At 37.1% G+C, this 16,499-nt stretch overlaps 1 protein-coding gene across 4 annotated transcripts in view; it reads left to right on the forward strand.

Moving 5' to 3' along the window:
* SH3D19 (SH3 domain containing 19) overlaps positions 1 to 16,499 on the forward strand; it is a 240,745-nt gene that overhangs the window by 109,446 nt on the left and 114,800 nt on the right. For 3 of the 4 annotated variants that reach the window (XM_055336636.1, XM_055336635.1, XM_055336637.1), the window contains exon 3: positions 10,463 to 10,503. In XM_055336636.1, coding sequence (XP_055192611.1) covers positions 10,463 to 10,503 — 41 coding nt within the window. Of the gene's footprint in view, positions 1 to 10,462; positions 10,504 to 15,173; positions 15,215 to 16,499 lie in introns of all 4 variants that reach the window. The other variant, XM_055336638.1, reaches the window with a different exon arrangement.

Raw genomic sequence — 16,499 nt, forward strand, 5'->3', positions numbered from 1 at the left:
CAAAAGTAGATTATGTGTTTTGATGCAAAACAACATATTGGAATATTTATGTATAATTTAGTAAAAAAAAAAAAACCAAACAAACAGATTTTTCCAGATAGGTGATAAACTAGTAGGTTTTGAGATACTTTCCCCCCCTTTTTTCTCCTTGAGTATTTTTTCATCTTTGGACAAAGGCTTTTTACTTGATGTTTGTTTCTTATTATATAGGTGTTAGGACTCCATATATGGACTGTGATGTAGGAAACATCTGCTCTTAATTTTTCCTTCTGTAGTATGACCAGGGATGTATCAACCTTTTTAGGTAGAAACTCTGATGCATACAGTTATGGAAACGAGGAGATGACAGGTTTTAGAGAAGGGTGTGGATTTTCTATTCTTCTTTTATTTTTTTAGTACTCTTCTCTATATTCTTGAAAAGTCATTGTTAAATAGGGTATAATTGGATGAGTCAGTTTTTATAAAAGACTTATTATTTACATACAATCTAAAATATTATACAGGATGGAATCCGAATATGCCAAGACGACTTTAAAAGTCGCTATAATTTTTAAAATTTGCCATAATTATTATTTTTTAAATTTAAGGTTTAACGTCATTCTAAAATGTGCTTTGCCTGAGCAGGACTTTTTAGTCTAGTGGAGGAAATGACCAGAATACTGCAGAATACTTCTAATACAAAATAAAAAGTATATTAAAGTCCTGATTTTAAGAAAAACAAATACATGCAAAACATAAACTCTTCTTATTTATAGGCTTCTGACTAAAGTATGAGCATCTTATGGGCAGAATCCGTGTCCTAGTTGATCTTGTTTCTGTGGTATTTAGCATAATACCTGGAATAGCATAAGCATTAAATTTCTTGAAAATTAATATTTACTCTTAACAGTTAAGTGAATGCCTGTCTATTGGTCAAAAATACAGAAATAAAAAAAATACAGAAATAAAAAAATACAGAAATAACCAGCTAATAAAAAAAATTGAAAAATCAGTCTCTGGATGTTATTGGATGTTTCAAACTGCAACTGCCTTATACTTGTCCAATATTTTCTTATTCCCCTCACTTTTTTCCTGGCATACAATGGATACCCCTTTAGGACTATGCTATCCCTTTTTTGCCTTTTACTAACAAATAATTTTTAATCATAAAATTTGATCCTACTATATCACTGTATGCCCAGAAAAAAAGGATTAGATTTTAGCCCTTTAAAGGTTTTCTGTTATACTGTTTCTACAGATCACTTTAGTAGGCTGTGAAGGAAAGATATAACCCTAGAAAAAATATATTTTGGTTATTAATTCCTTCATCTATTCAGTAGGTGTTTATTGAACACAATTGTACTTCAGACCATTAGTTTTCAACCTTTTTTGTGTTCACGTTTGATGAGGATAAAGATTCTATTGTTGCATGTTACAGTAAATACCACCTTTTTTAGGTGCTGAGTAAGCATTATGCCCTGTATCTCTTCTCAAAATAAGTTGTATATGTTCTACATCGTATAAAATAGCCCAGTCAGATACATTCTGATTAATATCACTGTATGTTATTGTATATTATACATGGTTTGAAATTGAGCACACTAGTGAAGAGTTTGTGCTGCTTGTTAGTTGGGAATTACCAGAGGCTTAAATAATAAAGAAACAGATTCTAAAGATAGAGTACAATGAAAAAGTGTGATTAGGCAGATTTACCCCCGAAATTCCATTAACTGACACTTGAGGTACAATATTTGTTGCCAAATTAGGTGCTATGTTGGAGTGTAATATACCATTTCTTAATAAGGTAAACCTGGCCAGTTTCCCATCTATTAAGTACAAGTACCAGATGCTCATCAAGGTGACATTTTGCATGAAAAATTTAAATACTAGACCCAGATACTCCTAGCAAGTTGAGCATACAACAAGATGTAACTGGGAGGAGAGACCAACAGAAAAAAACCAGCAAAATTATTTGGGGGAGTAGGGAAGGCGATTTGCTTATTGTAGGTGGGATCAGCTCTGCTATTTAAATTATGTTTATTTTTCTCTCTGAATAGGATTGAGTTCACATTAGTTCAGTGAGCAGATGATAAAGTTCCACTGAGTTGCACCATAAAAATAAGTAAAAGACAGTCTCTCTCCTTGAGAAGTTGGCAGTCTAATTAGGAAGTCAAGACATTCGTGTGTAGGGGGAAAAAAAGAACCCAGAGAAAACAACTTAAAGAATTGAGAAGGACAGGGCAACATATTCTAATTTTAAATGTACTGTAGTTATTAATAGTAGAGTTGATAGCTTCTTCCAGGATCTTTGAACACTTGTGGGATTTTTTTTTTCTAATAGAGCTAAAGAAATATGAAACTCTTTAGAGCTACTGATCACCTTGTCAGTTTTGTGAAAAACATGGAAAAGGTGACAGAAAGGAACAGAGAGCTGTGTTCTCGATAGGGATAATACAGCGCTCACCAAAGCTTGTCAGTCTGTTGTTCTCTTGGCTTTGTTATTGCTTTGGCCTGGTAGGAGATTAGGTATATGAGAAGCATGCATTGTGAAACTCAGAAGGTTGTAAGTAGTGAAATAATAATCGCAACTGAAATGCAAATGGTCAGTTATTTGAATTTATAAGGTAGTGTTATGATAACCACAGGGTAACTCAACTGGTGTTGGCTGGATAGCCCCCAAAATTTCAGCCTCATATAATTATGGATTAGACAAAATTGTGTTGGAAAATAGGGTAGGAAATGCAAGTAATGTTTTTTGAGATTCTAATGTGCCAAGTGCACTGTATTATGTGTTTTATGTAATTTTTTTCATTGAGTCATAATAACAAGTCAAAAGATAGACATTAATATCTTCATATTACAAAGAAAACAATTCCAGCAAATAAGTAAATTGGAAATATGAAAGCAGGTCTCTGGCTGGCTTCACATTCTGTATTCTTCTCACTAGTCATGATGCCCCAGTAGGTACATTGTGCATCCTATTTGCTTTTTCTCTGTCCTCCTCCATATTCTTTATGCTCACAGATATAACTGTTAATAGAACTCATTTTACAAATTTATAATGGGTAGAGTGTGTTAATGAAAACTCATTTAAATATGTATTGGCTTTATTTGTCCTAAACTATGTAAATAAAGGTTGCACGTATGATTTGCTTGTCTTTGAAAAAGATTAAGTAGAAAAATACCCAGTGTAACTTGATATTGTATTATAGATCTTAATTACTATAATTGAGCTGTCAATGGTGATGAAAAAGTGAATCAGAATTCCTATAACTTTTTCCCTAAAGCTTTCAGAGTATTAATAGAAATATTTTGTAGTTTTGTGCTAGTTTTTAGCTTTAGCAAAAGCTGTTCTGGTTGAATCTCAATTATTTTTCTTTACTAATCTTTATTCTCTAATTCTTTTTTTTTTTTATGATAGTCATCACAGAGAGAGAGAGAGAGAGAGAGAGAGAGAGAGGCAGAGACACAGGCAGAGGGAGAAGCAGGCTCCATGCACCGGGAGCCCGATGTGGGATTCGATCCCGGGTCTCCAGGATCGCGCCCTGGGCCAAAGGCAGGCGCCAAACCACTGCGCCACCCAGGGATCCCCTATTCTCTAATTCTTAAGAAGGAATTCACCCCATGGGGACATCTGGGTGGTTCAGTCAGTTAAGCATCTGCTTTGGGCTCAGGTCCTGATCCCAAGGCCCTGGAATGAAGCTCCACATTGGGCTCCCTGCTCAGTGGGGAGCCTGCTTCTCCCTTTCCCTCTGCTGCTCCCCCTGCTTGTTCACCCTTTTTCTGTCTCTCCTTCCCTCTGTCAAATAAATAAAATCTAAAAAAAAAAAAAAAAAAAAAAAAAATTCACTCCCTTGCTATATACCCAAACTTCAAACTATGGAGCTTAGAGAACTAACAAGTAATTTGTGTTTAAACTAATATACTCTTCCATTCCCTACAGTTTATCAGATATGGCTTTACATATTGTGATGATGGCATTAACTTAGACATTATTAAAATGGCATTATTTCTCAGTAGCACAGTATTATTTACAATACTTTCTCCTATTACATAATGTTACCTTATTCTAGCAGGTAACATAGGATGACAAAAGTTTGATAAAAAAAAGATGAAAACACAAGTATTTGTTATGATATAACATTTTTGCTTTCTATTTTGAGAAACAGATTGGGGTTGGCCCGAGGCTTTGTTTATAAAAGTACATGTAAGATTTTTTGGATTTTGGTTTTGCTTTTTGTTTTTTTGTTTTTTAATGGAGCAAGTCAAGGATTTTTGCTTTTTGTAGTCCTAAATTAAGTATCATTTTTTTAAGTGCAGGCAATCCTTAATTTATAAACACCTGACCTTAAAAGGGTTTTTATTTTGTTTTCTTTTGTTTTCATAAAACGACTGGCTTTCTATGTTCCATCGTAGAAAGACTCATTTTTTTCACCTGTATAACCAGAGTGCCACTTTTCTAAAACTGTTGTTGGTGCTAGAAATTTCTTTTACTTTTATCTTCTCTCCTTCTCATTGCTTTTGTCCTATCTTTCACATCCAGCCCCCAATTTTATCCTACTGCCACCATCAACTTGGCAACCAGAAATGGCAAAGTCAGTTTTTTTCCCATCCATATAAATCCTATCACTCTGTTTTACTGCCGCTAACCTAGTGATTCTCAGGTGATGATGATTCTTCCCTTCCCACTGCCCACCCAGAGGACTTTTGGCATGTTGGGTTATCACGGCTGGCAGAGTTGGAAAGAATTATGCTTTTGGTATCCAGTAAGTAGAGGCCAGGGATGCTGCCAGTCATCCTGTAATGAATAGGACTACCCCTCATCTCTAACAAATGTCAGTAGTGTCAAGCTGGAGAACTTGTATTAGCTCTGTTTAAGGATCAGCTGTATGTTTTCTTCAACTCAATTTCTTCAGCTAAATTTAGATACCCCTCTTCCAAGCTTTTATAATACCTTATATAATATTTTTCCACATTTTTTAGCCTTTTCTTTATTGATCTTATCAACATGACTGAATACTTCTTGAGGGCAGAGGTTGTATATTCATATCAGTGTCCCTAATTTACGGTGTAATGTCAGGTACATAGTGAGAGCTCCATAGATGAATAATTACATGCATAAATAAGACAACATAAATGTTGCTAGGTATGACATTTTGATATTGTCAAAAACAACAAAGCAAACCATAATGGCTACTCTTAATCTCACCTAAGAAAACCCAACCTCTCTTTTTTATTTTGAATCATGATTTATTTATCATAATGAAACATTCTAAAAAATATTTTAATATTTTTATTAAATAGACTTCTCCATTGCCTTCTGGCACTTCCAGAAACCTCCTCTTGCCTACTTCTATCTTCCCCATCTCCACTCATTATTTATCTCATCAAAATATTAGTATATGAATCCTATCATCAATATATTTAGTTCCTAAAAATGTGGATCTGCCCACAGTTTTAAGACAGAATACTGACACTCCAGGGTTTATTCATAAATGCTCTTTTTAAAAGCAGGCATGCCACAAATACCATGGTTGGTACAAACAGACCAGCTACAGTCAGCAATGCTTGTTCTAGGGAGATGTCCCAGATAAATTCTTACTTTTGAGACACTTTGCTGTCATATCCTTGACGCATAGATTCTGAGTATTTAACCTGGCTGGTGATGCCTGGCATCAGCACTTTCCTTTATAGCAATGTTCTTACTTTGGCATGGCATTTGAGTTCCAGTCCCTTCTGTCTTACCATAGCTTCCTTATTTTTTTTTATTTTTATTTATTTACGATAGTCACACACACACAGAGAGAGAGAGAGAGAGGGAGAGAGAGGCAGAGACACAGGCAGAGGGAGAAGCAGGCTCCATGCACCGGGAGCCCGACGTGAGATTCGATCCCGGGTCTCTAGGATCGCGCCCTGAGCCAAAGGCAGGCGCCAAACCGCTGCGCCACCCAGGGATCCCCCCATAGCTTCCTTATATGCTGTGCTCAAACCATGTTCAGCTGTCTCTCTCATTCCTAATCTTCTGTTGCACATGCTGCTTGACACCCCCTATTCAGAACCTCTCCTCCTTCACATTCTTCAGTCTCAGTCAATACACATGCCACATTTTGGAAGCCTTTCCTTAAGACCCCAACATCGAGTGATATACCTTCTTTACATCCATAGCACCTTGTGCCTACACCTACATACTATTAATGGAAAGGCAGTTGCAATATTTGTCTTTCTTACTGACAGCAAAGTCTAGTGCTTTCAGGGCATTCCTAGTGCCTTGTATGCATGTATGTATGTATGAATGGGTCGATGTGTAATATTACATATTATATATGTAGTAAGCATTGGTTATATGAGAATGGATGAAACAAAATACCTCTTCCAGCCTGCAAAAATTACACAAACCTGGTTAAACCTTTCTGCTAGGAAATGGAGATGAATCAGTCCAAATGTTGAGAGTCTTTGGAGAAAATGGTACAAAGAGATAAACTTTATGCTCACTGGCAGGTTTACCAGCTTGATCAGAGGGCTACGCCTTTAGGTTTCATTAGCTTAAGCTAATGCTAACTTCACTGACTAGTACTTTAATGATGTCCCCATGGTTTTAATCAAGTGTTTTTACAAAGAATGTATTTTTGACAATATATTCAGTTGCCTCTGTACAGAGAAGGAACTCCCAAACCAGATGTGATTATGATGGGCACTTGTAGGTGTTGTACACCAAATTCGCCAAATCCAGCAATTTCATTTACTGGTTTTGGAAATAGTTTTTCTTCACCAAAGAGAGGAGGCAGGGAAATTATTTAAAACCTGGAAATAACCTGTTGCTTTGAAAGTTGTATAAATATTTTTTAGAATGTTTCATTATGATAAATAAATCATGATTCAAAATAAAAAAGAGAGGTTGGGTTTTCTTAGGTGAGATTAAGAGTAACCATTATGGTTTGCTTTCTTGTTTTTGACAATATCAAAATGTCATACCTAGCAACATTTATTGTTTTCTCCTGCATCTACAGAGTCTGGATGAGACTCCAATTTGAAATTTTTTGGATTAGCTTTATGCTTGAGGGTACTTGCCTGTATTTTGAACTTTGTAAAGCATCTAGAAACTTTTACCCATCCACTCAAGCATGAATCATGGACTTCTGGACTGTAAATTCACATGTGGTTCTGCCACTTACCAGCTATGTGACTGTAGACAGGATACCTAACCTCTACGCCTTATTTTCCTCATTTGTAAAAAAGATTGTGTGTTTGGCACATATAATAATAAGTGGTTTTCATCATCATCTTCATTGTTGAAACCATATTAAAAATTCATTTCATTAGGTTAGGAAACTCTTTTCAGATACAATTTTCTTTCTTAAAAACACCTTAATAATACTAAGGCTATGTGTAAAAGCAGTAGTAGACAGTGACTCTACTACACAGACTTGAAAAGGGCTTATTATAAGAGTGGGGAAAAAAGGATAGAAGGGGACTCTGAATAGCTAGGGAGTGCCCCCAGAGTCCTGGAGGAAGAGAAATCATCAGGAATTAGTCCTGACACTATTCTGTCTTGACCTCAGCTTTTGGTACTTTTCAGAATCTGAAAGCTGTGTCCCATAACCCTCCATTTCCCTCCTGGAAGGGTCTTTGTCATGTGTCAGGAGTGGTTTTATCTCTCCCACCAAAAACAAGGGCACCCAAAAATAGAGGCAGCAAAACTTGAAGGGCAGAATCTCTAGATCAGCTCTGCCAAGGGCAAGGACTAGGTTAAGTACATGTATTTTATACATGAGGAAACAAGAAGAGAAGCTAAGTAATTTGCACAAAATCACACTAGCTAGCAAGTGGAGGCACCAGGAGTACAAACGAACGATTGGATTTTAGAACTAGCTCTCTGAACCACCCGACTCTACTGCTTCCTCCTCTGATCAGTGGTTCTGTGGCCATGCCTACTGTCCCACAATGGCCATCCTTCCTGGAGGTGCCCAGCTAAGACACGAACCTGAGGTCATGCTGATGGAGAATTTCCATGAGGGTTTCTCTTAAGACTGCAGAGTGGAGGGGCAACTGAGTGGCTCAATCCATTAAGTGTCTGTTTTGGGCTCAGGTCATGATCCTAGGGTCCTGGGATTGAGCCCTACTTCAGGCTTCCTGCTCAGCGGGGAACCTGCTCTCCCTGCTCACGCTCTGTGTCTCTTTCAAATAATATATGTGCTGCCAAACTGAGTACGTGTCTCTCTCAAATAAATAAGTAAAATCTTTGGGGACACCTGGGTGGCTAAGTGGTTGAGCGTCTGCCTTCGACTCAGGGTGTCATCCCGGGGTCCTGGGATCAAGTCCTGCATCAGGCTCCGGTGGGAGCCTGCTTCTCCCTCTCTCTAGGTCTCTGCCTCTTCTCTCTGTCTCTCATGAATAGATAAAATCTTTTAAAAACATACAGAGCAGAATTTTCACCTATGGCCTTTGTTCTGCATACAGATGGAGGAAAAAAAGGGTCATCTTTTGCATCCATAGCTACATTTGAGATACAGAAATTATATGTACTGCAGAGCCAAGAGACAACACCAGCATCTCCTAAAACTGCTTCCCATGGAGATGTATTTGACCATAGGCCTCCTTTTTTATTTTCCCTACCACAGAACCTGTTAACCTAGAAAGGAGAACTTTAAACTTTAGAGTTTGGAAATTACTGTTTTTGACATAAGATATTGATTTGTTGGTTGGTTGTTTGGCTGGTTGGTTTATAGAGCTAGCCTAAACATAATGATGCTGTAAAGCTTGAGAATTGTAGAACTTGGGCTGATCTTAGTCAAAATTCTATTTTGTGGGCAACACGGGTGGTTCAGCGGTTTGGTGCCTGCCTTCAGCCCAGGGTGTGATCCTGGAAACCCAGGATAGAGTCCCACATCGGGCTTCTTGCATGGAGCCTGCTTCTCCCTCTGCCTGTGTCTGTGCCTCTCTCTCTCTCTCTCTCTCTCTCTCTGTGTGTCTCTCTCATGAATAAAGAAAATCTTTTTTAAAAAAAATTCTGTTTTGTGCCAAGGTCTCTACCACCCTCCTATCCTCCTCAACTTTCTATTGAGGTGTAACCTATATGTACAAAGTATGCAGCTCAATGAATTATCACATCTACTCAACACCCAGAAGACTCCCCCTGCCACACACACACACACGCACGTTTCCTAGGGCTGCCATAACAAAGTGCCACAAACTAGGTGGCTTGAAACAACAGAAATTTATTGTCTAGCAGTTTGGAGGCTAGAAGTCTGAAAGCAAGGTGTCATCAGGGCCACACTCCTCTGAAATCCATAGAGGAGAATCCTTCCTGGCCTCTTGCTAGCTTCTAGTGGTTTGTAGGCAATCTGGCATTCCTTGGCTTGCAGCTGTATCACTCCAGTCTCTGCCTCATGGTCACATGGTACCTTTCTTCTCTGTGTCTATCTTCACATGGTTTTTCTTCTAAGGACACCAGTCAGCTTGCCTTAGGGGACCACCCTACTCCAGTAGGACTTCATTTTAAGTAATTATATCTGTAATGACCCTATTTCCAAAAAAGGGTCACATTCTGAGGTACTGAGTATAGGATTTCAATGTATCTTTTTTGGAAGGGGGACAGTTCAACCCAGACAATCCCATGTTCCTCCTCAGTCAGTACAATAACCTCCTTTCCAAAGGTAACAGCAGCATAAATTTAATAAGGAAAAAATAAGTATAAATTTTAAGAGCATTCAGAAAGAAAATGAAGAGTTTTATAAATAAGAAGGCTTTTTTTCCTAAATCATATCATTAAAAAAGTTTTAGGTTTGTATGTTTTTCTAAATGAATCCAAAAACAATTAGTCCAACTGGTTTGAATAAAGATAAAATGAACAAACAGCCTTACAAACTAGTGGTTATAAACCTTTGCAGCTATATGGTTTGACCAGTGAGTGAACAGTGGCTCAGAAGCATTTCTGTGACTTGTCCAAGGTCACACAGTCAGGAAAACCCCAGTACCAATCAGCCATTGAACAAAACTCAAAGCAACCAGAGGACTTTTATTTTTAGGTGGTGATGTTTTAAGTTCTAATCTTGGGAAGAAATGCTGTTAGTCCTTAGGTCAAATTAACTAAGAAAACAGGAATTCCCATGTCAAACACAAAAGAGACATAGGGACATCAGAATTCTTTTGATTACCATGCAATTGCTGCTGGATTTCAAGCACCATATGAAACATCACTGGAAGACTCTGTGTGTAGGTAACTATGAAAGCAATTTTAAGGCAGATTTTTATTTAACTGCAGATGTACTTCACCAGCCTTCTCATTTCCCATAAAACATTTTATATCAAAGGCAATTTAAAAACTTTTTAAATTTATGTGTAGTAAAGAGGATAAACCAGTAACTAATATGTCAGACTTGCTGCTTGGTGCCATATTGAGTCCCAGAAATGACCTGGCATTTTGAAAGATTCTTCTTCAAAAGGATAATGAATACAATAATGTTTTCTTTCTTTCTTTTTCTAGCCAAGGACCCTTGTCATCCATTAGAGCGGTAATCAAGAGATGTAAGTTTGTTTTTTCCTGCTCTGTGATATTTTAAATGATGGTTTAGATTTCCAGCAAATGATTGTGTTTGATGAATCTTACAAATAATCCAACAAAAGTACCTTCTTTTTTCTCCTAAGGAATAATAAACCATTTCAGACAAGCAGCTAGTTTTTCAACTTTCTTTTCAATTTTCATTTATTGATAAGCTCATTCCTAAGAATAATATTTTTCTCTTACAGAACTAAATTATTTTTAAAAATGTGGATTATCTGGTCAATTTTTATGATTCAATATAAGTTTATATAACCATTTTCTATAGGTAGAGACATCTGATGGGTATATAAAAAAAAAACACCCTACTCTCTTTGATTCATTTTCCTCCACAGTATTTTTATTTAATTGTATAAATGCCTGGTGGAGATTGGCTCACTTCTACATACAAGTGCCTTAATAGAATTCTCTACAAAATGGTGCATAGTTTCAACCTCACCTCTTGGTTAAAACTTGTTCTAGGTGCAGAATTTTAACTTCTTTTTTTTAACAAAAGCCTCTGCAAAATTCTTTACCCATAATTGTTGGGGCTCACAAGAATGACTGCAAAAAGAAGGACCTCAAGGCTTGATAGGAACCAGTATCATTATGGAAGAATTTAAAATGCAACCAGTAAAGGAATATTGCTTTTAAAATGTGATGAAGTCTTTCTCCTTCCTAAAGATGACTAAATTCTTTAGTTTTAGACAAACTTTAGTTTTAGACAAACTAAATAGCACATGGATTACCTGTTTTAAACTACGATAAGGAGGGGATTTTTTTTTAAACCAGCAAAGATGGATTTGTTCAAGAATAGCAGAGAATTGCTGTCTAAGACAAGCAAGCCACGGCAAAAGATGGATTTGTTCAAGAATAGCAGAGAATTGCTGTCTAAGACAAGCAAGCCACGGCAAAACCATAGGCAAGTCTGCAGAACAAAAGAGAGGAAAGCATTCTTTTAGAAAAGCAGGGCATTGGGAAGGCTGTTATAAACAAAAAGCCCACTGGAGTAAACTGGGGAGTTCAAAATATAGTGGCTTCTCACTGGCTGGGTTGTAATGGTCTCTCACTGGCTGGGATTTTGCTGGGGGAGAAGGAAAGCCCATCTTCCTCCTCATGGGATAGTAACACAGTATCTGCTGAAGTCCATCCCTTCCTGTTGGATTTGCAGTTGGCTACAAGTGGTAGTGTGAGAGCTCTCCCTGCCAGCCTCTCAGCTCCATTCAAAATGAAGTTTTAGGGTTTTGTTTTGTTTTTTAAATGAAGATTTTGAAAAGGAAGAGAGAGATTATAGATGTTCTTTGTAATATTTGAGCCGAGGTCAACACCCTGAGGACAAGGTATCCTATTTTTAGAAATATAATTCGTAATATTAGAATAAATTTAGGGTATCTACAGGTTGTGAAGAACATGCATTTGGGCCATTGCAGTGAAGATTTTGTAAGGTGGCAATACAGAAGGATATTCCACATTTCCCACATTGTATTTCTGTTGGTCATGGATTATAAAGCTGTGGGATTTCCACAGTGTGTGTTGAAGAAAATTCAGACATGAAAATGAAAAATTCATGCCTCAGAACCCTTTGAAGTAGGGGTGGTATGTGAGAAGATGGGGGGACACAGAAAATTTAAAAAGAAGATTAGGATCTGGAATTTAGGCAAGAATTTTTTGTTGGAAATATAATTTGGGGTAGTCAAGGTTATAGGCAAAACCCGGGAGTAGCTAAACATTTATAGAGAAAATGTAAAGCCAGAGAAGATGACCTAGGACAGAATCTTGGGAAATACTGATGTCTGAGGCTAAGCTCTGCCTTTAAGGTGCTGTAGGGCAAAAGATAAATGACCCCCAAAACACCTCTGCCCTGCTAAGCAGAAGAGACGGAGTCCTGTCGGCTGCCTTCTTGGATTTTTAGGACCTCTTTGTGGGGGATTGTAATTTGTACCTGATTTCCCACAGATCCTCTAGGATGGAACTGGTTTACTTTACCGGTGCCATCTACTCAAGGCTTTAAGGAGAAGGCAGCTAAGGTGGAGTGAACAAAAAAGAAAGGCTGAAAAATAATGATCAGAAAACTAGAAAAACCAGGAGACAGCTGTGTGTTAGAGGTTAAGGGAGGGGAGGTTTTTTTAAAAGAATAAGTGAACCACAAATAGCTCTAAATGCTGCAGCTAGGACAATCCAAAGATGGCTGAGAATAGGTTATTGTACGTGGCCTTCAGGAGGCCAGTGCTGACCTCTGAGAGAGCAGTTGCAGTAGAACATTGACTCTGGAAGCCACATGTCAATTTGAGACATGAATGGAATTTGTGGAAGTTGGGACAGCTGGGTTGGCTACTCTTTTATGACATTTGATGATAAACAGAAGAAGGAAGGGCTGAGGAGTATCAAGCAGAGAGGAGATTTGACATACTCTTAGACTGTTCAGGTTGAGGAAGCTTGGAGACGTTTGTAGACAGCAGGGAAGGAATGTGTATAGTGGGATCAGACTGGCACATAAAAAGAGGAAATTGCTGAAATAGGGCCCTAGCTGAGAGGAAGGAGATGAAACAAAGGGAAAACTTGCTTTGAGGTATCTTTTTCAAAAAAACAAAAACTAAGTTGTCTTTTAATTCTTAAATATCAGTTACTTTGTGTACACTCAAAGAAATATTTGTTAGTTTTATTCCTGTACATTTAGGCAAGAAGGCCAAAGATCTTATGTGATGCTGTGTAAATACAGAATGAAGAATAATTGTGTTATCCCCTTCTGTTTTACACTTTTTGTCCATTCTGTTAAAAAAAAAAGTTGTAAACAATTTTTCACCTACCCAACCCAGTGAAATGTTTGTTTTACTATCCCATACTTAGTCATATTTCTCCAGGAAGGAGAAAGACTTCATCCCATTTTAAAAGCAATATTCCTTTACTGGTTGCATTTTAAATTCTTCCATAATGATACTGGTTCCTATCAAGCCTTGAGGTCCTTCTTTTTGCAGTCATTCTTGTGAGCCCCAACTATTATGGGTAAAGATCTTGAAGGTATTATAATGGGATTATATCTGGAATTTCATGCTTTTCCTTTCATTAACTTTTCAAGAGAAAATTATTCTCTGAAATTCAGGGTCAGCTAATACTCATTGCCTCCTATTGTGAGTCAGCAACTGTTCACACACATTATAAAACAGTGCTCTCTGCCTGGTAGATGTTAACCCCATTTTACAGATGGTAGGGTCACTGAGTCTCAGATTAAATGGCTTCTCGAGGTAGATGTAGGATGTGACTCTAGACTGCCTGACTACAAGGTCATTGAGCTTTCAACTCCACGGATGTTCTTGTTATGTCAAACATGTCTAACTCATACCCAGTCTCAAGCAGATGTTAGTGAGTTATTTTTATTATTGTGATTTTCATTGGCAAGGTGATACTCTAGCAAAGATGCGGATAATACAGTAATCCTTCTGTATGTTTATTTCTTGTGATCATCATTTAATCAATAATTTTGAGTTATTTAGAATCAGGATTAACATCCAGCTATCTGTGTCCCAGCCTCTTCATCTATAATGTTGGAGTAAGATGATCACTGAGGGTCCTTTGGTGCTTATGATCCTGTTGGAATTTAGGAGGATTCTTTATTAGTGCTAATATTGCAAATCCAGATCTCAGTCTCTTATGAACAACTGAGTATGAATTTATTTTGTACTTAGAATTTAACCACATGAACTAGAAAAGTTTGAGGATAATTCTGTGGAATGATAGGATAACTTTAATTGTGGCCTTAGTCCAAAATGCACAAAGGACTAGCTAGCAATTTGTGGCAGGGGTTAAAAGGAACATGTTGGTCTGTATGAGCATCAGTGGCAAATTCGGTTGTCATGGCAACACCCACACTGAATCTGTTCTGGAAAAGTAAGAATGAGAGTAATAGATAGTTGAGAAATTAGCAGGAAGAGTATGAGATGCTGTATGAAAATCTAATGTGTTTCTAGCTACTAAACTTGCTTAATACTCCCAGAAAGAGCCAGTTATTCTATAAAGATCAAGAAAGAAAAGAGATTTCACAGCTGAGAGAATGTGAGGGGAAAAAACCTCAGGAAAGCAGGAGACAGGAAAGCAGTGATTCGCAAAGGACATGGAGGAGATCCACAAGTAAGGTTGGGAGACCCTCTCTCCCTCATTCTGCTACTTCCAAAGCAGGAATACCCCTTTGCTAACCAGGACACTCTATTACTAACCGCCTCTGGTGTTAAGGGGCAGAATCAAGTGTGAAAGCCAGTGATTTAAGAGAATGTAAATTGACTACCAGATTACCTTTTAAATCCTGTATTCATACTTTAAAATTAATCCCTATTAAGTAGCGAATTGATTTTGCAAAATGGTTTTTAGGTTTGGGGGGTAGTTTGCAATATTGTCAGAAACTATAGGTAGATTTGTTTTTACTGGGGTTATGTGGGTGAATGTCCGGGTCTGTACAGATATATCTTTGTCGCAACCTATTTCTTTACTCTCTGAAACTGTGGTGCATCAACTTTCCTTTTCTGTCAAAATGTGCAGATTGGGTGAAAACAGTGGCATTGCAGAACAGTCTTGTTCCTGAATTCCTTTTAAAGCATAGGCAACTGGTTCACTCTTTTTTTTCCCTCCCTTTCTTCTTCTATAACCCCTTCTTTTTTTCCCTTAGCACTCATGAATAGTGCACAGCAAAAATGCCCCGTGGAAGAGGTATGTTTGTGACAATAACCTGATATCTTTTAATAGTGTTTGTGTCTGCTGATTCTGGCTTTCGTGATGGTGGTGATGTGATTGTAGCACACTTGGTGAGCCTCTCTCTGACATAATGAACCCATTCTTACAAATCAGATGCACCGCTCAGAGCTTGAGCCTCTCAGTCCTCTTTTATTCCAGTACACAAAATGCACCTCAGCTTGGTTTAGCTCATGATAAAAATGTTACAAATCAGCAAATAGTATGAATATAAGACTCATGATATAGTTTTGCCAGCCTAGCACAGGTTCAACTGTCACAGCTCCAACTCCAGCCTAGATGCCATTGCCACCTCCCACCTCCACCCCTGCATCCCAGCTTGTTTAGAGAGAATCAGAAGTTAATAAGAGGAAGAAAGAAAAGATTCACACTGTCGGCCTTTACAAGTCAGAAGAACTGAAAGAGTACTAAAAAGATCTGAAGAAGTAGTTTATATCTGAAATAAATTCCTCTTTGTATGTGTTTCTTTACAGTATAGTACTTGAATATTTTCTTAAAATTATTGTTAGAATGTGCTTCTTAAAAACAGGAATAATATTCTCCATTACACATATATATAATACGTGACACCACATGTGACATTTTCCAGATCTTATAATTAAGATTTGATTTAATTTAAAAATAAATTTGGAAAAAGTTTGAACTATCTAGTCTTTTGAGTTTGAGGCTTGAAGGAAGAGTCAGCACTGCAAATACAGTAATATGTGCTATAAACATGTTTATAAAAGTGTCGTGAACAGTTTTGGCATTTGTCGTTATCTTTGAACTTAATAAAACAACTTAAAGGTTGTAAAATTCCAGAAAAAAAAAAAAGCAAATAGATAAAAATATGACCCCTCTCACTTTCTTTACAATAGAGTTGTAAACAAACATGGCAAAAGCAGTCATATGGATTAAAATAGATACTTAAAATTTTTTCTGCCCGTTGTAATTTTGTGTCTTTGTCGTAATGCTCTTACCAGGCAATTTGTATTTAATAGCTATCTTCTTTTCTCTTTTCATTCTTCAAATTATTTTCAGAACCATGGAATGTGCTTTGGGGAATTTTTGAAGTCTATTTTTTCTTGTGCAATTCAAATATATAACTAAAATTAATTTTATGCCATATAAAAAGATCATTTTGATTTGCTTTTCTACTTATGGATGTTAAAATGCATACAACCTCTATGATTTCAAGTATAAGCTAACTTTTTCCAATCACATACCCTATAAAAAATTTAAATCTTATTGAATGTACTGATTT

This window comes from Nyctereutes procyonoides, unplaced genomic scaffold, assembly GCF_905146905.1.
Source record: "Nyctereutes procyonoides isolate TBG_1078 unplaced genomic scaffold, NYPRO_anot_genome, whole genome shotgun sequence".
NCBI classification, from domain to species: domain Eukaryota; kingdom Metazoa; phylum Chordata; class Mammalia; order Carnivora; family Canidae; genus Nyctereutes; species Nyctereutes procyonoides.